General features: G+C 41.5%; 1 protein-coding gene across 1 annotated transcript; it reads right to left on the minus strand.

The window, feature by feature from the left end:
* On the minus strand, positions 1-25,542 carry col6a1 (collagen, type VI, alpha 1). Its single transcript, XM_031306795.2, has 35 exons — positions 25,146-25,542; positions 24,279-24,408; positions 22,084-22,284; positions 21,824-21,983; positions 20,590-20,703; positions 20,422-20,442; positions 19,341-19,361; positions 19,195-19,239; positions 19,013-19,066; positions 18,813-18,857; positions 18,380-18,406; positions 18,238-18,264; positions 18,050-18,094; positions 17,888-17,941; positions 16,893-16,955; positions 16,744-16,806; positions 15,216-15,269; positions 15,089-15,124; positions 14,936-14,998; positions 14,582-14,644; positions 12,468-12,530; positions 11,541-11,603; positions 11,373-11,423; positions 11,247-11,282; positions 10,927-10,989; positions 6,320-6,385; positions 4,703-4,738; positions 4,318-4,354; positions 4,091-4,099; positions 3,853-3,986; positions 3,357-3,463; positions 2,873-3,059; positions 2,590-2,761; positions 2,437-2,466; positions 1-2,104 (listed from the first exon to the last, which is right to left on the minus strand). Exons 1-35 carry the CDS (start codon positions 25,228-25,230, stop codon positions 1,500-1,502), a joined length of 3,030 nt encoding a protein of 1,009 aa, XP_031162655.1. The 5' UTR covers positions 25,231-25,542; the 3' UTR covers positions 1-1,499.
* Positions 25,543-27,438: the final 1,896 nt, after the last annotated feature.

The following is a 27,438-nucleotide window of genomic DNA, read 5'->3' on the forward strand; positions in this document are numbered from 1 at the left end:
TGTCTGTGTGTGTGTGTGTGTGTGTGTGTGTGTGTGTGTGTGTGTGTGTTTGATAGAGGCCTCTCTGCTGCGCAGACAACAAAGAACAGGTTTCTGTCATTCTGTCATTTAAACCGTTGACCCCAGCACAGCTGTTTATGGAACAAGCGCCCAAGGCTCCACATAAAACATCACCTCCACACACATATACAGTACATAATTGATGTTGACACAGAGGCGCTCACACTCGCACACATACAGATGCACACACTCGGGCAGAATCACACATGTTGAGTCCGGCTGCCAGGTCCTCATTAGCACCACGTGATGGGTTTGTTTGGGGGTCTGCCTGATGTCATGTCCTGTTTTGTCAGTATGGTGATCTAATAGAGCTTTCAAGTGATATTGGGTTTGAATTTTTACTAAGTTAGCTTTTCCAACTGACCTTTTCAATATGTTTTATACTGTAGGGGTAAAACCTAAAATAAGGATGACTGGACAATCATGCGCCAGCCTTCCAGGTTAACAATCATTTAGGTTCCAGAAGAACTCGCCAAAGAATTTGCATGTTTTCAATCCACAGCTGCAGTTGGTATGCTTACGTTGTAAAATTGTGACACCACAAATCCAACACCACTTCAAAGAGTGCTAAGAGATACAAAATGATTCCACATTAAACCCTAAACACAAATCCTTTGAATGGAAGGAGCTCCAGTCCTGGAGAGAGACAGGAGAGTGTAGCCATTTTTAAACCAAACTGATAAGTTTAAGTAACACACTAGCTGAAAGTGATGCAGAATACCTGAGGAGAAATCAACTCAATGCATTTAAAAGCTAGAAATGTAGTTTAGTTGTGGCCATGACTGACGGCTCTCCAGGTCTGAAGTAACCCCCTTTGAAGTGGGATTTTTTTACCCTGAACTTTGCCTGCCAGGCAGCAATTCCTCCCAGTTGTGTAATGTCAAACAATCTCTAACACTCTAAAATTGTTTAGGTCAGCACCATCATTTGGGATATCATCTAATGACCTTAGCACAGGCACACAATCTGCCCTGGAGGCTCAAGTCAGGGTAATAAGGTCTCATGCAATTTCATGAAGACATTTCCATTGTCTGCCACACAAGCGTAATTATGGAACCCACGCAACTTCTAGGAAAGGCCTGGCCTTCAATAGCATTCACACACTACAGTTGGCCAGGCGTCCATGCTTACGCAAGGTAACGTAACCCGATTTGTTCAGGTCCTATCCCCTGACCAATCGGCTATCCTAACCTTAACCACTCAAGGTCAATGCCTAACTCCAACCAATCAAGCTGCTTCGTAGGGCAGGCCTTTCCTAGAAGTTACGTGGGTTCCATAATAACGTGCCACACAATCATTCGTCATATTGTGAGACTTAAAAAAAAAAAAAAAAAAAAGTTTTACCTAAACACAGTGTATGGTAAATGAGTGAGACTGAATATTCATATTGGGACTACAAATCTAAAGCGTGTTGGTCCTGTTGTTCAGGGGGCCCTCCCTCAGGCCATGGACACCCTGCGGGAGACGGTTTGGTGGAAGACCCCGCGGAGCAGAGAGGCGTAGTCTGGGACACGGAACAAGTGGCGCTGGGCGTAGGTGATGTCGTCCCGCCGCCCCCTGCTCACCAGCGTGCGCAGGTTGGCCTCATTTACTTGGCTGCCAACGGAGATGACAAAGAGCTCCACCCTGGCGTCCGCCACCTCACGAACGCGGTTCTCCAGCTGGGACTCAGTGACGGCCTGAGACCTGCCGTCAGAGAACAGCACCAGCTTCTTCCTGCCTCCTGATGCATCCCCACGGCCACGTAAATTCTTTATGGCAAATTCCATGGCTTCTAACACGTTGGTGCCGTCATTTTGGAAGGCCGCCCGTTCAATGTGATGAGACAGCAGGGTCAAATTGGTAGTTAGCGCCTGATCCATGCTGGCGCTTCGGCTGTACTGGCCCACACCCACTTTGACAGTGGCACCGCGTTTCTTCTCGCTAGTCAGGAAACGCTCGGCCAAGCGTTGGACAAAGGCCTTGCTTGTTTGAAAGTTCTTCTGGCCCACACTGGCCGAGCTGTCCATCATCACCAAAATATCGGCACTTTCAGAGAAAGAGACTGAAACACACCAAATACGACTGATTAATAGCTGTTTTAGTGGTTCTGTAAATGACAAACTGGAAGGTGCAAGACAGCCAAAAAAATGATTATACAATTTTCGATTCACTTGCAAATTTTATAGTTTAATTTGTTGGTTGTTTTATGTTTTATTTCAACTCTCATTTACTGTGCAACCTATAGACAGAATGTGAGATGGGAAAAACATTGCTACTACGTAAAGCTATGGCAAATTGGGTCAACAGCATTTGATAAGGTAATCATCAAAATAAGTGAACCATGGTCCAATCAAATGTGAAACTATTATTATTGACAAAGAAAAACAGACTTACTGGGACATTTGTAGTCAGGGCACCTCTTTTCTGAATGAGAGAACAACAGGGTTAATAACTCAGTTTATTTGAGGTTGGTGCAAAATGTTAATATAAAAATTACCAATGATGTGTGTGTGAGTGTGTGCACTTATGTGTGTTGTTTGTGTTCACCTTGACAGATTCTGGATGTGAGGTTCTGCAGGAAAGAGTCATCTAACAGCTCTGCAAAGTTGTCCAGGACAAAGGAAAAGCCTGGTTTGGGGTCATTCTTACAAACCAATTCCCCAAGCTGCTCGATGTTGGGCTCACTGCCTGAGTAGTCCTTCACTCCTAAACCACCCACCTGGAGAGGAGAAAATAGGTTTTAAGTTTCGCGGGTACTTTACATTATTTCAGTTAAAGGGTCTACGAGTGGCACGGGTGTTTACTGTCTATTGAGGTGTATTGTACTCACCCGGAGATCTTTACCACAGAGTACGTTGAGGGGAACCTTATCCCTTAGAATATCAGAACGTCCGTCCGTGAGAACGATAACGACTTTGTTCTCATGAGTCATTTCAACGATTGTGTTCTTCAGAGCATAGTCAAGGGCCTCGCCTGTGTACGTGGCCTCAGCCAGCCACTTCAATTCTTTCACTTTCCTGTACACACACACACACACACACACACACACACACACACACACACACAATTGTATTCCCTTGCTACTATTTTTTGCCAAGCTAGGTTGAACATGTGGGGAAATTTCTTAAGTGGTGCAGAGAGATTATATTTTAATTGATCTCCTATAATAATAAGACAGCAAACAAGAGACCACACTCTTGAAAATAAAAAGCCAATACTGAGTTAGTAAATTAGCAACTGCACTGATTGTTCTTGGGGAGGGTTATGCGCTTATTGCAATACTAAAACACAGACTTCATTGCATATGAACTCACAGTTTAAATTCGAGGAGGTTACCAATCCCCTTGCCCAGTCGGACAATTTCTTGGGCTTGCGATCCACTGTACTGGACTACACTCAACCCAGAGTCATTACCTGCAAACTGGAAAGAAAAGCATTGCATGGTGACCGTGTGTTTTAGTCTGTGTGTTATGTCTACGAGCATGTGTTTTCCTCTGTCAACATTTCTGCGTCCCACCCATCCTGACTAATTATATCCACACTGGAAGAGGAGAGTCACTGGAGAGAAATAAAAGCAAGTTCCAAAACCTGAAGCAATATCTTTCATTCACAATTTCTATTTTAAGGTCTGTTTTCAGGGCAGCATTTCCAAACATCTCTGAAAACATTTTTGGTGTCATTTTGAATAAACAACACAATCCACAAAGGTCAAATGCCGGTTATCCTAAAGAGGATCGGCAAAGACGGATGAATATGAAATACAGTGAAGGCAAATGTCCAAACCCAAGATGAATTCAGACTGGACGTTACCTTGAGTTGCTGGTCTTTTGTCAGTCTGTCTATGATTGCGATGATAAAGTCTTTGGCGAGAGCAAAGTTTGTGGCACCGATACTCTCTGAGCTGTCCACAATGAACGCTAGGTCCATAGCAGCACACTTGCACTCTGGAGAGACACACATAAACAAAATCACAGAGAATCACAAGAAGCCCATAAAGCACCAGAAACAATTATGATGATGACTTTGTTTTAGATTTAGCACAACTTACCACAACAAGCTGTGGTGTGATTAAGAGAGAATGGAAAAAAAACACAAATCAGAGTTAATTAACACAACATAACCTGCGTAACCCTTGCATTCTTCAGGTTTCAATTGCATGTTTGGCTAATCAGGCACAGAGTTGAAAGGGCAAAGTGTTTAACGTAGAGCAGATGTAGCTTCATTTCTGTGAGTATGCATTTCAGCGTGCAAACATGTTATAAGAGGTTAACTTACAGCAGAGCTTCATGATGATATCCAGAATTTCACATTCCTGAAGAGAAAAGTGGAGTACAGTACTGTACAGCAATGCACTGTTAAATCACATTACATAACTATTGTATGTAGACTGGACTATTTCAAGCTGCTCCAGAATAAAAAATAAAACATGACAATGGTGATATTTTACTCAGAGGACTGGTCCGTAAAAGGCTAGAGTTTTTTGTTTTCAGGAAATTGAATGTGTGGCTTTGGACTGAACATACAGTATCAGTTTCAGAGTCAAAACTAGAGCAGCCTCAAGGTGAAATAAAGCCTGTGGTGCTTAGCCAAACTGTCCTGGGGCGAAAATGAGGGCAAGGGTTCATATTAAATGGACGGATTCAATTCTTTTTATACTTACATCAGTTCCTGGTGGTCCAGGAGGCCCAGGAGGTCCCTAAAGGGAAAGGGAGAATAAGTGAGAATCATCCCCCTGATAGATGTGTTTATCTGTTAAAACAACTGGCCAGACAAAAGTTTTTTTTATTTCAAATGACAAAAAAAGGGGGATTCTTTGGAAAAACCATCTATCCTTTGACTGCAAACCAGAATCTCTCAGTCACCAAACCCAGAACCACACCCACACATTTGTGTGCACTGCTATCTTTCTGCAACAACATCCATCCAAAAGATCATTGCCACAGAATTTTGTTTTGGTTCACTAGGCTGCAGGAAAACCATCTGTTTTGTTTTAACAGACATTAAACTCGGTTTAAGAGCATTCCTTTCTGTGACAAAGAGAGAGAGGGAGCGAGAGATGACCGTTAATTGTAGATGAGGGAAACTTTCCTGAGAACACATGACGCAAACTGTTCATACAGAAATATACAGGAGAGACACAAGCCAGAGGTGAAAGCAGAGAGGAGGGAGGAAAAAAGGGAGGAGAAGGAGGAAGAGGAGGAGGAGAGACAGAAAGTAGGAAAAATGTGAAAGGGTAGAGTTTGAAGACTCTGCCTTGGAGAACATGTCTTTATGCACAGTGTTATATTTAGATCTTTGTTCATCTTTTCACATGATCCAACGCCACAAGCTTTCACTTGCCAGCTGTTGTTGAAAAGGGAAATGGAATAACATTATCTTTCCAACATACCTATGAGCCAAACTAAGGGATGCAATCAATTTGATATGTTGAGTAGTAGGATTAGCTAACCTTTTTCTAACCTATTCTATATTTCTATGTCAACAAATCCCATTAAAAGACCAAAACCAACAATGAATTGATCCTACTAACAAGTAGTAACAAGTGTTGTTCAAAAACTATATAAAAAAAAACAAAAAAAACTGTTGCACTGGGTGACATTTTATTTATCTTTCTGGTGCTGTAAATACTCATTAAAGGACCAAATGGATATTAATCCGCAGCTGATATTAATAGTTCACAACAAATACAATGTTTTCTTCTGTTTGAGTAGCGTTTACTGAAAACTATGTGTCAAGCTGCTTTACAAAAAGACTTGAGCCTTTTTTATAAATGAAAGTATATTTTTGCTTTTTAAAAGTCTTTAGTAGGAACGAATGGGCTTGAGAATAAGTGCCACAGACAAGCTGGGAGTGTCAGAAATTTTCATGGGATTTGTTCCCAAAAAATGTGACTATTATCCTTAAAATGAATGTGAATTTTAAACAATTATATTATTTGTTGGAACTCCTGTTTCATCATTGTGTAAGTGGATATGTGACATTTCATATATCTCCCTTACTTTGCAAAAAAAAAAGAAATCAGTGGCTTCATAAATATGTTAAATTAAAATGTTATTTTCAATCGAGCTAAACTAGGCTAATCTTAGGATCAGCATAACTTTCCACTATAGGTATTTACAAAAAAAAAAACTATGTCTGAATGTAAGAGTAAGTTAATGGTTTGGAGGGAGGGATCTACTTTGCATGTGTGGACAGCAGTCCCTCCAGTGTCTCAACTTGCATACACATGCAGACAAACCCACAGTCAGCTCATGCAGTGGCTCAATGCTATTCTTACCGGATTGCCCTCAGGTCCTCTGTGACCTTTGGCCCCTTTAGGTCCTGAAGGTCCTGATTGGTTGTTCTGCGAAAAAAGGAAATTAAAAAAGATTGAGAGAGAGTCCCATACCTGTATTGAATTTCTTTAAGTATGTTTCGTAAGGATGGAAATATTTGTTATAGTTATAAACTACAATGTTTTATAGGGTATCCATGTTGAATATCTACTGTAAACCTCCATCACGGTCTGGGCGTGATTTGACTTCATATGACTGCAGTCCAGCTGTGTGCATGTGCTGCTTCTCTTCTCATCTTTAGCATCATGAGTGTATCTGCACATATCACATCCAGGGGTCAACTAAAATCTTTTCAAAGACAGTACTTACAGTGTTAGCCATTATCAGCCTGCAGTACAACTTATTAGATTTTGTTCAGTCCTTTAAATATGGCTTAGTATTGCCATATTTAATGTGATCAGCATAAAAACTGACGATTTTTGCCAAATAGGGACATATAGCCTTGAGATACCCCACCCGAAAATAATGTCACAATAAGAGAAAGTGATTTTTTTATATCTGAAATTTCTAAAAGGCTACAGTAGTCTGAGAAAAGCCTTTGAATCCATTTCAAATCTTAATTTGGGCCAGGTCGGGTCCTGTCTGGCTCGCTATCTGCCACAGCAGTGCAGCTGCAGGGAGAGAGAGTAGCCAAAGCCCCTGCAGCTGTTGCACTCTGACCCACCGCTGATCGCTGTGGGATTAGACTGGCCAAGTGTGGAGAATAAAGATACTGTTATACACTTTAAAGAAATGTGGGCATCTTGGCTCGAGGAAGACTGCGGACAGCTGCATATAATTTCAAATTGATGCAAACTTGCAAATTGAGAGCAAATATCATGCACGATGGAGTTATGAAACAGCTTTCAAAATGGTTTGCAAACACGAGTAGTTAAAAATGTACTAATGTAAAAAACCCTTTAACAGAATAAAAATAGCATATATGAGCGTTCTATTTAACGGCATATATGGCTGACATGACTGTACAGTGTAATTACATGACTGTTTCAACTGCTATTTAAGGTAACGGTCGCAGTTTTAAACGTGTATACAGTTAATGTTGTGAAATGAAGCAAGTTAAGTTTATGCAACAATAAAATCAGTTAAGAAAACATAATGGATTGGCTTAAAATGAGTCACGCAAAACTATGAGGATACGACCGACATTCTCTGGTTTAGATATGAGGTCATATTTGCGCCACCGCTAGGGGCGCTATTTTATGATACGCTCCTGTGGGTCATATTAGAGGGTAGGGAATAAATGATTTGGAGGACTTGTTGATTTTGATTGGTAGTTACATAAATATGTATTTGTAGCTTAACATACCAAACAGAAATGAGATGCAGTGAGGGCAAGAGGGTCACAAATCATCACAATAAAACATTTTTGCTCTTTGATCTGAGTTGGAAGCTGACTATAACCAGCACTGCTGCTATGCAACCAACTACCTACAGTGGACCGATATGAATGAGAAGGAGAGGCAGAGAAAGAAGGTAATGTCAAACACATGGCTTTAACACACACACACACACACACACACACACACACACACACACACACACACACACACACGCATAGTTGCTGTCAGCCTTGAATAAAAACACACACGTGCACATATACACAGACACGGGTCCGGTTACTGCACATTCCCAACTTCAAACACTCTGATGTCCAGAACATGGGCCATATCATTCACAGTTACATACACACAAACAAACACACACACACACACACACACACACACACACATCCTGACCTTGAGTCACATTTGACAATACAGAGCCAGATGTGACTGTTTGTCATACCTTATCACATACGTGTATATTATCATTTTAAAGTGTGTTAGCTAAAAAGGTGAACAAGTCGAAAGGTCTGTCTATCTTCTCTGTCACACCCCTGTTTGCACCCTCCTGTGCCCTCTGGCCAGAGAAAGTGCAGGCAACAAAGGAGGCTACATGCCTGCACAGAGTGAAATATTTAAACAATTTAAATTAGAAATCCTGTCAATCACAAATCACAAGGAAGCCAGTGGCATTAGATTATCTGAAAATGTTGTTAGCCAGTTTGATGTCTCATGATTTCAAGTCAAACTGGTAACTGTTTCTTCCACTGTACTGTCCGCAAAAAAAAAAAAAGTAAACGGCTGAATGTAAAATGTGAGGAAACAAAACAGGCGATTGTTCAGAGGAACGGATATAAAAATTCTTAAAAGACAAAAAAAGAGTTGGATGAATGAGTCTGGGGATAAGTGGAATGCAATGGATTCGTTTTTTTTTCCAATGAGATGATGGCATCTTGCAGAATTATGTAGTTTTATAACGGACATTGTCATGGACTGACCAATGCAACAGCAGCAGAGGGAAGATTAGTGATATTTTGTGAAAGGCAATAGTTTGACATTTTGGGATATATGCTGATTTTTCATGCCGAGAGTTAGATAAGCAGATTGGTGATACCAATCTCATGTCATGTCAAGTTAGCTTAGCATAAAGACTGGAAACAAGGTGAAATGGCTAACCTTGCTCTAGAGGTAAATGCTCCAGGACAAAAAAGAAAGTTGGACAAATAACCCCGCTTAAAACCACAACTCTTCATTTGAACACTTTTTGTATGAATTAAACAAGATATAATGTCTTGATTAGTGAGCTTTAGAGGTGCAGGTAGGCTGGCGCACCCTGTTTCCAGATTTTATGCTAAGCTAAGCTAACCAGCTAGTGGTTGTAGCTGTATATCTATGAGAGTGGTATCAATCTTCTCAACTAACTCTCAGCAAGAAAGTGAATAAGCATATTTCTCAAATTGTCAAACTTTTACTTTTAACAAAGTTGCTGCAAACAAAATTACATATTCACCAAAAGTACATATCAAGAAAATGTAAAAGTGGAGCTCACTAGAGGACCATATGGGCGATTTGGTATGTTTCAGCCCATTTACTTTATATTTCTTTTTTAAAAGATTATTTTTATTTTGCAATGTAGGCCTTTATTCGATAGGACAGCTTAGACATGAAAGGGGAGAGAGAGGAGGAATGACATGCAGCAAAAGGCTGCAGGTCGAAACCGAACCCGCGGCTGCTGCAGCGATGACTGAGCCTCTGTATATGGGCACGCTCTACCAGGTGAGCTACACAGGCGTCCATTTACTTTATATTTCTGACGACCATTTTCCTAAGTTTACCACTAGTTTATAGACTGATAGAGGTGTGGTGTTGATTATTTATATTTCTGTAGAAGAACCAGTCTTGATAAAGTCAATGGAGCAAATCAAACTTCAAGTAGCACTACTTTGAAATCAAGAAGATTTTGTGGAGATTCCAAAACTGTTTCCTCTAAACTGACTTGATTACATGTTTTGAGTTGGTGATATAGCACATTATAATCAAGTTAAGTTTTACGGTCCTTTAACACTGCTGTAGAATCAATTACAGAGGTTATTTCCTGTACTGTATACTGCTGTCACTACTCGAGGACAAGCAAAATATGGAAAAGGTAAACCGGGTGAATTATACTTGAGTGGAGAGCGCGCATCTAATCCTGCTCTGTGCTTCAGGACCACAAGTACTTGATGAGTGGTAAACTGATCTGACACTGTAAATCCAAAGCTTACAGCGTGTCACTCCTCTTGAAGAAAAGAGGTCAGGGTGCACTGATGTACAGATGAGAGAAAGTACAAACATGTGAAGAAATGTTTATGCCATGGCATACATGAACCATGGAAATGCAATCATTTTAATGTAAACATGACCGACTAAAACCAGGGGTTAAAGTGTTGGAACGGGCATGCTCTATGCACATGATCACACACACACACACACACACACACACACACACACACACACACACGCACACACACACACATACACACACACACACACACACACACACACACACACACACGTATGCTTGCTATGCACAAACACACACAGACACAAATACACACACACACACACACACACACACACACACACACACACACACACACACACACGTATGCTTGCTATGCACAAACACACACAGACACAAATACACACACACACACACACACACACACACACACACACACACACACACACACACACACACACAGACCCAAAGAGTGATGCAGTCCCTTCATCGTTTCTGCTCATTTCCTGGTATCCTTGACAACGACATATACACAGCTGCATCAGCTCAAACCCCCCTTCCCCAAAGACACACGCACACACACACGCACACGCACACGCACACGCACAGTAAGAAAGCATTTCCAGCTGCAGAGCAGGAGCTTGTGAGAGCGAAATAAAGGGTTTAAAAAAAAAAAAGAGTAAAGTATGTGAGATGCTAATGCAGAAAACCAAAATGAAAGACAGAAATGAAAAGAAGAAATCTATTATTATATATTTTATACGTGTTTTAAGGGACCAATAAAAAAAAAAGAAAAAGAAATATGTAAATGCACCCATAAAACAAGGACATGTGATTCACATCCTGTTAGCGCTCTCTGCCAAGAAGGGATTAAGGAAAGATAAAATGAGATCAAGAGCGAGGAGCAACTGCAAAAAGGAGAGGAGAGTCAGAGGCAGACACTTACATCGGGGCCTGGATCTCCGGCATCTCCGTCATCTCCTTTGGGTCCAGGGGTTCCTTTGCCACCCTGAAGGTTACAGCAAATGTCAAAGGTCAAGAGTGCGCATGAGCATGACAATGGATTTCACACTGTTGGCAGTGAATTAAAAACGTCATATTCAGTACTATAGGCTGATCTAATTCAGCTTAGTTTAAAGCTTCCTATAGATAAAACAAAACTAAAACTAACTCCACTATATTCATCCAGAATATATCAGGTGACTGCCCAACATCTGATTTCTAATAAAGGTTAAGGTTAAAATAGAAATTTGAAAGATAACTCACCGGCTCACCAGAGTCTCCGCGGGGCCCAGGATAACCCTAAAAAAGACATACATGTTCAGAATCTACAAATGTACATAGAGCACAGTGCGTCATACATGATATGCAGTAACTACTAAAAATACTTACCTGGAAACCAGAACAACCTGCAGTGCCATTTCCTGGCACACCATCTTCTCCCTGAAATTAAGAAAGAGATACACTTACAGATCCATGCGCATACATACACACACATACAAACACAAACCTCAGGGCAGGGAATATGATGGATGGCAAACATCTGTCTCCCACACTCACCCTCTCCCCCAGCTGGCCTCTGTCTCCCGGAGCTCCTTTGATTCCTCTTGGCCCTTTGGGTCCCTGGGAGATGAAAGGAATGATAAGATTAGAAACATATGAAATGGGACATGCCATGTGTGTGTTGAAAACATTTGGATGTTGTCAAGACAAAACGTCATTTATTGAAATCTGTTGTTATCCGTTTGCCTCAATCGTGTGATAATGTATGTAATATACATGATTTATGATAATAACAGCTTTTTGAATGCAGCTGATACAGTAAACGGCACATTTTTATGGAGTTTTGGAGTTAAATCAGTGGCGCTACAGTTAGGGCTGTAAAGATGGGGTTGGAGCTTTTCTGCTCTAAGCTTTTAAATCTTAAAGCCCCTGAAAACGCAGCCTCAAATCTTCAGTATTTCTCTATAACATTTGGTATTCACAACATAATAAGCACTAATCACAGTTTAAAAAACATCTTTAGGTATTATTTCTTGTGGGTTTAAATAATAAAAAAAAACCCATAAGAGTAGTTATCTGTAACATTAAAAATGCATTACTAATAAAAAGATAGGCCTAATAAGTTAAATTGTATTTTTTTATGAAGTGTTTAATACTCCAACACTTAGCTAATCTGCTTCATGGGCATGAGTGTTTGATCAGATTTAATTAACAGTGACCAAACAACCCACCAACTGTCATCAGATTCTGATTCAAACATTGCTAAATCCTGATTGGTGCACGAAAGTAGAGCCCGGCCCCCTTACAACACGTGAGAAGAGGTCAGATTAAAACAGAAATACAAAAAGTCTCTCATTGAAATAACCAGAACTGTTTAACTTTGGCAGAAAATTGTGTGTTCAAGTAGGATCCTATCACTTGTACTTATTATATATATAATCCAGGTGTGTGTGTGTGTGTGTGTGTGTGTCCTGTTGGACTCACTTCAGGTCCAGGTGGGCCTTCATCTCCTCTGTAGCCTGGAGATCCGTCCCTGCCAGGCTCTCCCTGGAAAATAACACCATTAATGAGACACCGTTAAACCACTTCTACAACAAAAACAACCACATAAAACACACTGAAAAAAACTGACAAAAGGCTTTGAAACCATTTTGAACCAACACAACCTACAACACAGAGACAAACCCTGTGCGCGTTTGGGACATTTTCATACTCTGAACTAAATGGGTATATCCACTGCTGTAGTTGCTTATATTTTTGAACACTATGTTTTCAAAACTAGATATGACAAATGGTTATTGTCAGCATCTGACAACTAGAGCCCCCATGAGTCTTTGGCATCGGCTAGTGAAACACAAGCTAGCCTGAAATTGTCTCAATCCAAAGAAAGGCTTTAAAATCAGTTTTTCACAGCCCCTGATAAGGTGACTCTTTAAGGAAAAAATCTGTTCAGTTCAGTGTAATTATCACATTACATTAATATTATTAAAACATGTTCATAAATGTGTCCAATATTTCTATTGATTATGATAACATTGTACTAATATATGGCAACACAGTGGCATCCTTGCTACAGTAAATTGAAGCATTAGTTGCTAGCTGATTGAACTGTTGCAGAATGCTACAGAAGTTATTATTTTTAGTGTCATATCCTGAGTAAAATTCAAAATGGCCACCATCATGATAACATCAATGTTTATTAATAGTGGTCAATTCAATGAGTTAATTGTCCACAGATCTGCTGCTATCATCATGCAGTATAGCCTCCCATTAGCCTGTTTTGAAGTGTTTTTAATATGTTAACGCAGCACTCAACATTTTAGGTGAAACACTTGTAGGAAGATCTAATGTCATCTCAGCGCAGTCACGGCTGAGACTGAGACATGGTCAGCCTAGCTAAGCACAAAGACTGGACACATGAGGAAACAGTTAAGTGTTGAAGTTAGCTCTGACAGAAGTGAAAAAGTACTCCTGCCAAACCTCCAAAGATGTCTGATTAGAATAGAAGGAGTTAGCTTTCGAATTAGCTCTATTTCCTGACAAACAACAGCTGGGTCCAGCTGCTGCATGCAGCACATCAGTCCTGTCCTCATAGTGAAGTCACATATGTAAATAGCAAAGGTTTTAGAGTTCTTGGGAACTTTTTTTTTTTAAACTTGTGTTCAAGGCTAACAGTTTGCCCCTGTTTACAGTGTCTGGAAAACCAGACCCATCTAGCTGGATGCACAGAGTTGAAATTAATATCGCTCTTCTCGTTTGACTCAAGTTAAGCCAGAAGATGAGAATATTTGCAGACATGTTCGATTGCTTCTTTAATTTCAAGTCAACACTGACTAAAAACCATTCTAATATGTTAGTGCTATATACAGTACATGTAATATAGTACACTATGGCTCGTTTAATGAATGCAAATGATGTCCAGCACATTACTGCATGTGAGATAGAGCTTTTCCTGAGAGTATGAAGTAGGCCCAACATGTCAGTTGTTCCATGTTTTCTGTACTACTCAGTTCTTTACTATTCATTCAGCCCTGATGAGGCGCAGCAGAAAGCACAAAAGAGCCATTGAAAGTTCTGACATCACGAAGGTTACCACAACTAATGCTTGTAACATATCATTATTATTACACTGCCTGGTGCCTTACTGAGAAAACCATACTGAGGCTTTGGCTGGGGCAGACGGAGAGAAGAACTGAGTCAGAGGGGAAAGAGTGAGTGCTGATGTTCCCAGGAGGAGTAAAAACTGAGAATGAGAGAGGGGAGACGGAGGAGTGGGCAGCACTCTGGGGCACCAGCCAGATTCTCCTCTGTTTAAGCTTCTGCTCAATGTACTCCCCCTCAACATGAAGAATGGATGCACATGCACAAGTGCTCACACGTGCACGTACATTAGGAAGCATGCGCAAGTTTTCCCAACTGACTGGAAAAAAAGGATGCTGCCAGAGAGAAAAGTGGGTGGTCCGTACTTGTGACTGTGTCGGCTCCTGGAACTCTACACAACAGGCTAACAAACAGTGGTACAGCAGCTTCCGTGTGTGTGTGCGCATCTACAGTATGTACTGTAAAAGTGTGTGTGATTATATTTCAGTGTGTCTTACAGGGTCTCCGTTGAGGCCAGCTGAGCCCTCCCTCCCCTGCTCTCCACGGGGTCCTGGCTCCCCCTGGCAAGAAAAAGAACAAATGTATAAAGCTAAAGGCATCAGTGACAATAACAATAGACAAGTGAAGCAGACAGGGCCACATTTTAAACTGAGTTACATTAGTAGGAGTACATGGGGAATTGCTTCATAAAAACAGTATTTTCTATTGAGACCAGTGTGGTTGCAGTTGACTCAATACAGCCAAACTGAATTTCCCATGAATTTCTAAGGAGGAGGCGCTGAAATCAGACAGACCCTGAAGGACTGGGAATCTACTCTGCCTCCCTCCTCCTTATCCTTATCATCACTTACCGGGTCTCCTCTTGGACCTCTGTTTCCACGGGAACCTGGCTCGCCCTTCTCTCCAACTTGTCCCTACAAGGGATATTAAAGACGTTAACACATATTTTTGGCAGCTGTCACACACAAAACACTCATTTGAAGGTTAATATTAATACTATTTACTCTCTCGCCGCGAGTTCCATCCGGTCCAGGTGCGCCCTGAAAGACAAACGAATAGCCGGATATTAGATGAGCCATTAAAGATCACCAAGTTGATGTTACTGCCGTCGTCAGGAGCTTCATTGCTTACATCATCACCGCGCTCTCCTTTGTCCCCGTTGTTTCCGCGAGGGCCCGGCTCACCCTGTCACAACACAGATTATTACACATGTATCATTATTTTCTGCTTTGTGTGATACACTTAAAGGGGTGATAGAATGCAAAACCGAGTTTATCTTGTCATAGTTGAATTATGACAGTTTGGTGGGTAAAATAGGCATACATAGTACCTCAAAGTCCCATTGACATCCCTTTCCTATGCAAATCTCACAATTTGAAACTGCTGCTGAAAACGGGCGAATCTCAACAAAGCTCATAGTTGACGTCAACTCTGTGGCTGTACCTTATTTGGCTCTAGTCTCTACCTTTTACATACACCACTGACCTGAGGTCAGCTAGTCTTCTTAATCTAGGTCGCGCAGATCTCAGAAATTGTATACATTGTTCGTCTCCTATTTCGTTACTAAATTCACTTCTGAGACTTTTTTATGCGAGAAATCAACTACGTAGAGCTCAAATATTTTTGTTTTATGAAAATGTATGGCTAATTGCAAATTTGGTATGACTGTGTTGGACTTGAGAAGCTCCACAATCTGCCGTGACAGCCGGCGGCTACCTGCCGGGTTTGCTGCCTTCCTGGTCAGCCTCTCCACCTTCACAGACCTGCTATGAGCTGGAGCTCTGTCAGGATCTCACACACGAGCGTAGCTGCAAGCTGCTCTGTGTACTTTAGAAAGAAGAAAGTTTGGAAGTTTTTCAAGGATATTGAAAATGAACCACGGTCATAAATGCAGTGTTCCAGGCTGTACAACGGAATACTGGCCCAGAGAAAAGTGTTTAGAACGAGTAATATCTATAATATAATATGTGTGTGCTATAATATGTGTGTGTGTGTGTGTGTGTGTGTGTGCGACACACTGGAGGGTGAAACTGTAATGAAACTGTGTCTCTGGTGCTTTGTACAGTAAAATTAGTTGATGAGTTTATGTGTTGGAGCAGAAATTAAGTTTGAAGCCCGATGAGGATATTTCTCTCGGCTGTTTTAGCCACACTGCAGCCGCGCTGCAGCCGCTGCTCGCGCCTGGGCATGTCTGTACTTTTGCAAGTCTATCGGTAACGTTAACAGACACTGTGTGTCTGTGTGTGTGCGCAGGTCTGTGTCTGTCTGTGTCAGTGTGTGTGTGTGTGTGTGTGTGTGTGTGTGTGTGTGTGCTGCGGGGCAGCTCTGTGTGTGTGTATGTGTGTGTGTGTGTGTGTGTGTGTGTGTGCTGCGGGGCAGCTCTGTGTCTGTGTGTGTGCAACCAATCAGCGCGCAGCTCATCTAAATATTCATGAGCATACCATATATGGCAGAAAACCTCTAGTTCATTCTAAAGCCAATTCACAGTGTTGCATTAGGGAGCATAGAATAGCACAGAGGCCATTTTCAGCCCCTACCCATGTTACATACCCTATTAGGAGACCTTAAGGAACAATGTGAAATACCCTATATAATCATTCTATCACCCCTTTAAGGTACAGATCTGTCGCTCATCATCATTCCCTTTGCGCTGATTTACCGGAGGTCCCATTAGGCCATAGTTTCCAGGCCTTCCCGGTTCCCCGTCTCTTCCAGGATCTCCCTAAAACAAGCACACAATGTCTTATTACAGACCACTGAAAATGCTATTTGAAATCTTCAAGAGCACAAGTGTTTTTTATATCTTACCTTTCCTCCTTTCTGTCCATAAGGACCAGGGTCTCCCTTTGGTCCAGGCTCTCCCTGCTGGCCCTGGAAGTAGAAAACACAGAGAGACAGTCTCAGTGCATGATCACAAGCAGCTGAAGCCACAACATTCAATCATGGAGACCCGCCGTGCGTGAACGCACATGTATGTGTGTGTGTGTGTTTGTTTACAGTGTGACTATATAGCTTCATTTAAACAATCTGACAGCAGAGAATGTAAACGCAGCAGTGATTAAGAGTGCCGCTGTCTGCCCGCCCAGGGGGATCCAGATACAGGAAGCGATGTTGGTCAGGGCCATAACGGCAGTGGCATTCCTAAACATGCAACTGTGGCTAATGGCTAATCTGTAGTGTAAACATTGTGGCTGAGCCTCAGATAGATACAGAAATGGCCTGTCGGAGTATCTGTTCAAGAGAGAGTTTAAGAGAAGGCACTACAGGTGAATAGGGTAAAGATTTGAACTCCTAGATATCAATATGAAACTTCCCCTGTTGTTTTTTGTATTACAAGTTTCCGAAATTATTATGTTTAAATGTGCAAATAAGGCCTTGGATGTTAACTTTTTGGTAAATTAAGAAGAAATCTACAGACGGAAATAGACAAAGGTTTGTAAAATAAACACCGAAATGTGCATTTTGGATGTTTTCTCTCCAATAGTCTGAAGGAAGACATGTTATGGAAGCAAAATCTCAAATTGACTAGTGCATGAAAAAACAATGTTTTTGCCTGTAGTGTCTCACCTTAAGACACCAAACTAGAAATATACAGAGGGTGTGTGTCCTAACACTTACACATCTGTGTATTTGCAGTTCTCAAACCTGATGTCATTGTCAGTGTGTGTTAACGTCTAGTCGTTGGTTCCCATCTGATTGGGATTCAAACTGTTTGAAATGTGTGACATTGGTGTGAGTGAAGTCAAGGCCAAAATGCAAGACCATAACAGTGGGATTATTGTGATTTGAGATGTGCGACTCACGTCTGATCCAGGAGATCCTTTACAGCCAGAAAGACCAGGGAAACCTGGTTCACCCTAATGAGGAAAAACCAGAGAATCATATTGCCAAACTTGATCAAATCAACCAAAGAACAGACAGATAACCAGAGTTGTATTGTTTGGCTGTTCAGGTCTGTAACTCACCTTGCGTCCATCAGTTCCATCCCTTCCACTTTGACCTTTGTCGCCCTGAGAATTAGCGAGAGATAAAGGAGATAGAAAGAGCGAGTGAAAGAGAATAAAAGTGATGGAAGAATAATTTAAGCTTTCGGAGCGATCACAGATAGGAGAGCAATCCTCTAAAGATCAGACATGTGTTAGGAAGAGCTCACCTTGAAGCCTTTGTGTCCTCTTTCACCCTACAGAAAACACACACAACATTAGTCCATGAATAATACAGTACAGTCATCCTGGAACATATACTGAATTTGGTTTAAGTATACTTTTTGTTTAATTTTTGTGTTCTGATAATACCTTTTCTCCTTTGCCACCACGGTCTCCCTGTAAACAGAAACAAACACGTCAGAATTATCCTCATTACACACAGCAAAAGGGATCAGTGAGGAGGTGGGTGTGTGACCTAGAGTCAGTGATCATCAAAAGCTAAACAACATGGACAATTACAAATACATTCAGGCTGACGTTTGCAAATGTTTCCTCCACCAAACTTCCTGTTACTAGTTTGTTTCTTGGTCATAAACATTTATATGAAGCTATAAAGGGGGATGAGGGCCATCACACAGAAATGGCTGCAGTCAAACCCTACAATACCCACTACAATATGAACAATATGTAAAACACTGGGAAAAAAGGGCTATATATGTGTCTAACCCATTACAAAGTAAAATAAAAAGCCCCTGTTCCTATTATTTCACCCATATGAACCCATTCATTAAATGCACTCTACCTTCATTCCACTATAACCAACAGGACCTGGGTCTCCAATGCTGCCCTGTAACATAGAGATAGAAATATTTGATCATCTGAATGACACTTCCATCAAGCCTGCATGACAAATCCAAAGAGATGTGATAATTTTTTTGTCATTTTGCACGTCTGTTCCTATGTTGGGGATGGTGTTGGTGGAGGATGGTGGAAGTTACCTACCACGTCACCAACATCTCCTTTCTCTCCTGGCATCCCTGGTCTACCTGTTTCTCCCTGTAGAAAGGCAGAACAAAATATGAGTAAAGTATGTAAAGTTCTGTGCATTTTGCTGCATTTTCCTGACAACCATCTGTAGTGCACTGAATGCATTGTTTTTTCCCCTTCATATTATATCATCACACCTTAGCGCCAAGGTCTCCTTTTCGTCCTGGAAGACCTCCTGGAGCCTGCAGACAAAACAATGAAATACAAAAAGTGAAACAACCGCTCAAAAACAAAGCCGGAGAAGAATTTATGTTGCCAATAAGATAATAAATGGCATACTTACATTGCATTCGAAAGAGCAACACTGGGGGGAAAAAGAGAAGAAAGATTATGAACACCTTAAAGAAGGAAAAGTATATCTTTGTCTCTATATATACGATTATTGGCTATTCTTGATAAATCTAAAAAGGACACATGGTATGCCCTTATCTTTTCTGGTCTGATCACTTGTCAGATGACAGTAGGGCTAGGTTTATATGTCCAATATTTAAGATATAACTGCTGTGATTTTGTTGGAAATAGAAAAGTGAATATCACTGCAGTCTCAGTTTGCTTCCTGTAGCGGCCCTGCTTGACCCCTCCTTGTTTCCTGAGTATGAATTCAATTCAATACTTCATTGCCATTTCAACACAGTTTATAGCAATTTGCCTCAGTGCCACTCTTAAAAAACAGACAAATATCACGCATATGCAAATAAAAATATGTAAAATAATAGCAGCAAAACCAGTTATCACATTTATACATCAAACATACATAATATGATAGTCTCCTGTTTTGAAAGAGCTTTTTGCTTTGTACTTCTACCTACATTGTAGGTAGAGTGCTTGTTGGCTAATGCTTGCTCAACTACTACTAATACGAGTGTTTGTGCGTCAGAGTTCAAGTATCGAACAGCCTCCGGATATGTGCTATTCCTGAGGCAAGATGTCCTACATCTCAACTCTGGAATCTCCACCCGAAGGGGAGGGATTTGAAGAGAGAGCTAGCAGGGTGAGAGGAGTCAGCAATCACCTTCTGCGTCTTGCGTCTTATACATCTGGCATATATGGAGGAGACAGAGGGAAGGTCACAGCCAATGATAGACACCACTTACAACTCTTTCCAGCTGTCCCTTCTCAAGGGCGATTATGTTGCCATACCACACTTGCACTACATAAACAACTCTAGTAGCAAAAATGAAGCAAATGTTGTTTCGAGAAATTTGGTTTGTAAACATTTTAAGCCACGGCATTTAGCCAATATACAAAAATCTGTTGCTTCAGCAAAACTCATAAACAATTCTGCTGTTGGGATGCTTCAGTAAAACAAAATTACATGTCATTTAGCTCAAAATTGAATTAATTTCCTTTTTAAATCATCTTACCGCATCCTTTGTCTCGTTTGTCTGAAAACAAGGAAAGAAAAAAAGACAGTTAGTTCAAATGTTGAATTCTGTTATGCAGAGGAGAGGAGAGGATGAGAGGAGAGGAGAGGAGAGGAGAGGAGAGGAGAGGAGAGGAGAGGAGAGGAGAGGAGAGGAGAGGATACATACGATCATATCGATGATGGTTCGAATGGTTTTTGTCTTGGTGGATCTGGACTCATCTGCAGCAGTAAAGTTCTGTCTGTAGGACGCGTCTGTGGCAATGACTGCCAGCCTGGTGTCCTGGTGAGACACGAGATACAAACATCATCATCACAGGGCTGAAAGTAGCCCCTACAATACGCTTTCTGGTAAACAATGGCATGACCACCAAAACATTATTTCTATGACATTATGGTTTTTCGTTTATAGAATTCCAATTAGCTTCTGCAAATATTGTTGCTAGTCCTCCTGTTATTAGACATTAGCTATTAGATTTTATTGACAGTTAGATTTCCATGTAGAACATCAAAAATCCACTTTCTGACAATGTTTTAAAATACTGTATGACCTGCAGAATGTTGTCTCGTAATGACGTGGAAATATGCACGGACATATAAACTTTATTCAAGTTGAGAAGGTTAAAGGATCATTTCTGTGTAAAGATGCATTCCAAATTTCAACTAAAGCTAAGGCTGAATGATGGATCATCAGTCTGACTTAGCTAGATCAAGTTGTATTTTCCAAAGATATGGTGTTTTTAGTATACAATTTCCTGTTTGTTTCTGAACTTCCTTTTTGCACAGAGCAAGGACTCTGGATTTGGTTCCCATCACTTATGTTTGAGTCTCACTAGGAAGGGATCACTTCACGGCTAGTATGGACAGAGACCAATTACTTTTTCAATGTACATTGAACATGGCTAGTACATATTAAGGACATAATGAAAAACAATCAAAAAGCGTTCTGTCAAACCTCAAGTAATTCTCTGTTTTACATGCATGACAAAATAAGACTTATACATGATAGATATGTATTATTTATGAGCAGGTTATCTCCAACACTTTGATAACCTGCATTATCAGGACTGTGTGTGTGTGTGTGTGTGTGTGTGTGTGTGTGGTTTGTTTAGATTTGATTGACAGTGACCACACAACCCCACAACTTTCATCAGATTCTGAAGAAATCCACAGAGAAAAAAAACTCAAATACAGAAATCTACATGTGAAATTATCAAAACTGTTCAACCCATTTATATTAATAAACTGATTGAGAAAATAGCTTTTTCTCGACCGACCTTCAACCCTTTATTCTTTTAAATTTAGGATGAGGGTCCTTACCAGTATATAAGTACAAGTGTGTGTGTGTGTGTGTGTGTGTGTGTGTGTGTGTGTGTGTGTTTGTGTGTGTATGTGTGTGTTACCTCCTGGTCAGGTGAGATGGCAACGGCGAACACTTTAACTCTGTGTTGCTTGGCTTCATTAGCAGCCTCCTGCACGCCTCCACATGGCTCTTTGTAACCAGTAATAGGATGGCCATCAGTCACTACCACAATGTACTTGTTGTCTTGGTAGTGGGAGCCGCTGCATACAGGCAGACACACACATAAACACACACTCGGAAATGATATCACTCATCTTATTACTTAATCTGATGAAGTGTATGTGTGTGTGTTATTATTACCTGGAGAGCAGCTCAGCAAGGGCCTGCTTGATGGCACAGTCAGTATATGTGCCCTTGCCGATGTAGTCAATGCCATTGATGTCAGCCTTCAGGGCCTGGCGTTCAGTCCTCATGTCACTCAGATGTCGTACAAGTTTGACTTCGTCACTGTAGTGCAGTGCGCCTGAGTTCCACGTCAGGGTGCGGTCACATCGGTGCTGCCTGGATAAATAGAGGTGTTAAGTGGGCAGTGGTGGAATGTAACTAAGTACATTTACTCAAGTACTGCACTTAATTAAAGGTTTGAGGTCACTGTACTTTACTTGAGTATTTCCATTTCATGCTACTTCATACTTTTACTCCAAAACCTTTCAGGGTAAAATATTGTAAATTTATCAGATGGCTTCAGTTACAACTTTACATATAAAATCTGTGATGATCGAATAAATATGATACATAAGTATAAATGAAACTAACCAACAGTGCATAAAGTAGTTAAAATAATATAATAATAACGCTTCATATGACACTGACAGGGCCAATTCTGCTGTATAGTGAAAACTTTAACCGTTGATACTTTAATGTTTTGTGGATAATATGGCCGTACTTTTACTTGAAGCAACACCAAAGATTCTTTTGTACCTTAAAATAATGTTTCCAAAATTGTTTCACTGGTTCATAAACTTGTAACAGGGTGAACGGCACTTCTGCATTCGCTTTGCGGCCCTCTATTGGCTATAATCGCACTATGCAAGTTTGCCAGATTGGGTAGCGGATCTGTAGTTCGAATGAGGCTGGCTACACACTGCCTGCGTGGCGTGAGCGTGGCGTTTTTGTTGCGTGTCAGCTGCGTGGATTTTTCTATGTCTTTACACACCAGAAACGTGTCTGACGCGGCGCTGCTGCTAGCCTTGTTTGTACACATGTATGTTTCCCATTAATAAAATGAAATACCATGTTAAACATAAATATATACTTATTTGATTACAGCAAAGACAACGTTGGCAGTATTGATGGCAAAATAGGCTACAGAATATTTCGTTCTGTATTGACAGGTGCAATATTAGAAAATCGATTTTCTTTTTTAAATTACATTTATATCTGCATTTATATCAAAACCGTGTCAAAATGACATATAAACATCTTTTCCTATTCTATTTTGCCTGTAAACGCTTCCAACACGCTTGAAACAATAGGCGTCGGTTCTATTTCTAGCATGCACGCGTTTTCGACGCGGCTCGAGCCACGCCTGAGACGTGCATGTCACGCAGGCAGTGTGTAATGCCGCGTTCTATTTACCTTGGAACTCGGAAACCGGAGCTGGGAATGACGTCATACCCAATACCAGTTGATAACAACGCATTACGCCGTTTTTTGTGCATGCACACAGCGTAACATGTCCACAGATAGAAGTTGAACATGCCTGTGTAAACGACTGATTTAGTGACACAAATAAGACAGAAGTGCTTATAACTTTATGTTACTGCAGCTTTCACAACTGTTGATACAGGGGGCAGCCATGTTGGATTTTGAACTCGGGCTACTGCGAGGTTGTCCGAGTTCCGAGCTTGTAAATCTGAGGTCAGGGGGCGTGTTTCCGACTTTGACCTCGGAAAATCCGAGTTCCGAGGTAAATAGAACGCGGCATAAGCTCTAACCTCATGGGAGCCGAAATATAAACGGAGACGCCACGCAGCTGACACGCTCACGCGACGCAGCCAGTGTGTAGCCGGCCTGAGACAGCGGTAATGGACAATTACGCTTCCAACCTGTAGGGGGACCGAAGAGGAAAAGTGCTTTGGTGTTGCTTTAAAGAGTACCACAGTGTTCTGCCCTCTGTGGTTAAAAGTTTCAATCAGGGATGGATGTGGTCGGGTGTGGTCTCAACAACAGTGATGTCACAGTGTCCCAGGGTTCACCTGTACACTGTACATCACTTCAGCAAGGTGAGAAGTTAAACATCTGGGAGTTACATTAAGGCAGGGGCGTTGGACTCGGGGGGGAAAAGGGGACTGAGTACCTAGGGCCCTCATGTGAGGAGGGCCCAAAAAGATGCTAGAATGAATTGCTGTGGATGCGGGGAGGGGCCCATAGAAAATGCCTTTCTACAGGGCCCAGAATTTTGTGCTACGCCCCTGCATTAAGGGATTAAGTTCCGTTAGTAACATTTTATTGTAGGACTTTCACTTGTGTGTGTGTGTGTGTCTGTGTCTTACATTTCCTTGAGTTCATCTATGAAGTTAACGGTGAAAGTTTTGAGCTGGTTGATATAATATTCGGGAGGCTTCTGTCTGAGGGCGACACTCTCAGATGTATCCAGTACAAAGAAAAGGTCAACCGGACATTCTGGTCACAAAAGAAACAAAGATTGCGGTCAGCAAATATCATCTATTGAACAAAGTGTTTATGAAACAGTAAATCCAAAACGCGGTTAGGATCAGTTCTCCATACATTCAATTCAAGTGATGTCAGGACAGGCATCACTACTGCAGCACTGGAGGCCTACATAAGGCCAACATGATGCTGTTTGGAGCATCCTGCGTCACACAGGGTGTCATGGGGCTGATCTATCCAGATAGACAGGTGCAGGTCTGTACTGACTGCCTGCACCCATAACATGACTGCATATACACCTGTATTATAACTGTTGCATAGCAGGGAAGCAGGGAAGCCGGCCTAAGGTGCAATCACTTGCTTTGGTTCTTTTTCACTCTGGTATCCACAGCACTGGTAGATATTAGCCTGCATAACATCCAACTTTTACTATCCAAGCCCATTAGAACAACCATGAACAACCAAACAAAGGCCTGCTTAAGTTGGGCTAGGCTACTGTCATCCTCTGATCTTACTTTCAGTTGTTATTGCATCTGTGCTGCTGATTTGTAAGGCTTCTTAGACTTCGGGAAGTATGCAACCCAAAGATATTGAAAATCTGGACTAGCTCTGGCAGCAAGCATCGCTTCAGTATATGACAAGTCACATTCAAACACAGAAAGACAACTTCACATGCAACATAGTGCCATAAACAATACATACTAGAGCATTTTCTTGGAAAGTACAACATATTGTTTTAGCAAACTTACCTGCAAACATGTTTCTTTGGGTTTGCGTTTGCGCTCCAGCCAGAAAAACGCACAGCAGCGCGAGGAGAGCTCTAAGACTCTCCATGGTTAAACTGCAAAAAAAAATTAAAAAGGGACTACACACAAAACCCCAGAAAAAAAACACCGAACCACTCCGTCCACAAGCTCGGTACCTCTAAACCGATTTGGCAAACTTTTGGTGATCCAGCGCTCCGCCGCAGTTTGTCCGAGGCGAGACAGAGCGCGCAGAGGAAGACCAGAGCGCACAGTGAGGGGGAGGAGAAGGAGGAGGATAGAGTTCACGCGCTTTCTCTGGGGACGATTAGTAGGAATAGATTAGAACGCACACGAGCAAAAAGTGTACACAGAATCCTAGATATGCCTGCTTCCTTATAAGGTCCACGGGGACATGGATACACAGGAATAAACAAAAAACCCCGCTGACTGTGAAGGAGGTTCCAATGTGCACAGATTTAGTTTTTTTTCTTTGCAGGAAAGAGAGTGCATGTAGAAACTGATTATGTTTTAATGACTTCAGAACATGTATAAAGCTTTGCAGCATTGCTTTTCACTCATACAGGTAGGCCTATATGACACCTAATAGCCTATATGCCAGGTAGAAAAGCAAGATGCGAAAAGATGCACACTGGAGTAATTTCATCAAACTTAATGAAAAGCAGCTGACACATCTTGGAAGCATTTTGTATTCTCTAAAAATTCTCTCCTTTCTGTGGAAGCCGGGGTGGGTGGGGTTTGAATACATCTGGTTCACTTCGGCGTCCAGGCCTGACCTGAACATAAAAGCGAAATGGGGGGGTCCTTGGAAGCAGGAAGAGACACAGTGCCATCTAGTGCTGCAGGTGTGCAGATCACCACCATGGAAGGAGGCAGAGTTGTGTAGGCGTGTAGCGTTCATTTGGCAAGGTGTTGATGTGGGTGGATGTTGCACGGTTCCTGTGGACATATATACGCGCGTGTGTTCAAACTGTGGGACTGTAGGAAAGGTCTGGCCTGGACTCAGATTTTCCACTGAGATCACTGTTTCAGGGAGACAGTTGTGTGGAGAAGCAGTGAGCGAGTGAAGGAAAAGAAAGAAGGGAGAAAATGAGGGACGAGGGGGGTGGGGGGGAGAGAGAGAGAGAGAGAGAGAGAGAGAGAGAGAGAGAGAGAGAGAGAGAGAGAGAGAGAGAGAGAGAGGGTGGACATCTGGTAACGATCTGTGTTTATTAGCAAGCTCTCATAGTAAATCTATTGGATTTTTGGCAGCTGTGGGTGTGTGTATAAATTGATGCAATATGAAGCATGCATTTCGAGATGTCTCAATACCAGGCTTCATCAAGAAAACATTACTTTCTTGAGAAATTCATTATCAAGGATTTACAGTGTTGTGAGTGTTTACAGTTTTCACAGTTACATAGGCAAATCTGTTCAAGGAAGGCAGCTTTTTTTTTTTTTTACAGCCCTGAAACAGGCAGGTGGGAATGAGATCACTGAATTATCTCAGTCATTATCTTTCACCCAGAGGAAAATGCATGGGTATGTCCTCAAAAGGGTCAAGATAAAGCCCCATGACATGTAGAAAGAACACACATACTTCCTAAAGCTGAGAGGTTCTGCATAATGTCTTGGGCACAGTCTCTTGGCAGGCAGGATGTAGCACGTGTTTCCACAGGATCCCGATGTTCAGTGGAGAAGATGAGTAGCATTTCTGAGTCAGAGAGAAAGAAGGAATAGTGCCGAGTACAACCAGTGTCTCCAGCCTGACATTTTTTGTGTGGTTTTTAACATCTTGCAACATTTAACACACCCCCGCATTCATCTTTGGCATTGATCTCCCTGTGAATGGCAAAGATTGTGGTTTGTTTTAGAGAATATGATTCAAAAGCTACTATGCATAAGTGAGCATGGATGAGATGAAACAAGCCCTGAACAAGGGAGAAATGAGGGTAAAAAACAGCTTCTGTCTTCCAGCGAAAACATGAAAGTCAGTACAGCACACATGGAAGAGATTAAACGACTTCATCTGCAAGAGGTCCAAGTTAACAAACAAGATACTGGGAACAACCATGGTCGAGATCAAACTTTACTGTTTGCTAAACTGGGCTAAGGTGGGACCATGCAAAAACAACAAAAATTGAGGAATTCACTTTGTTATAGTTGGAACCACTTCAGATACTGCTAGGCGCCAGTCAACACATCAGGAAATTGCAGGCTGATCAAGATTCCGAACCATATCAAATGAAGGTAATGACAGGAAATGGGCCAAAATCACTTCTGCTGCATCAGTCCCTTA

This window comes from Sander lucioperca, chromosome 9 (assembly GCF_008315115.2).
Source record: "Sander lucioperca isolate FBNREF2018 chromosome 9, SLUC_FBN_1.2, whole genome shotgun sequence".
Lineage (NCBI taxonomy): Eukaryota > Metazoa > Chordata > Actinopteri > Perciformes > Percidae > Sander > Sander lucioperca.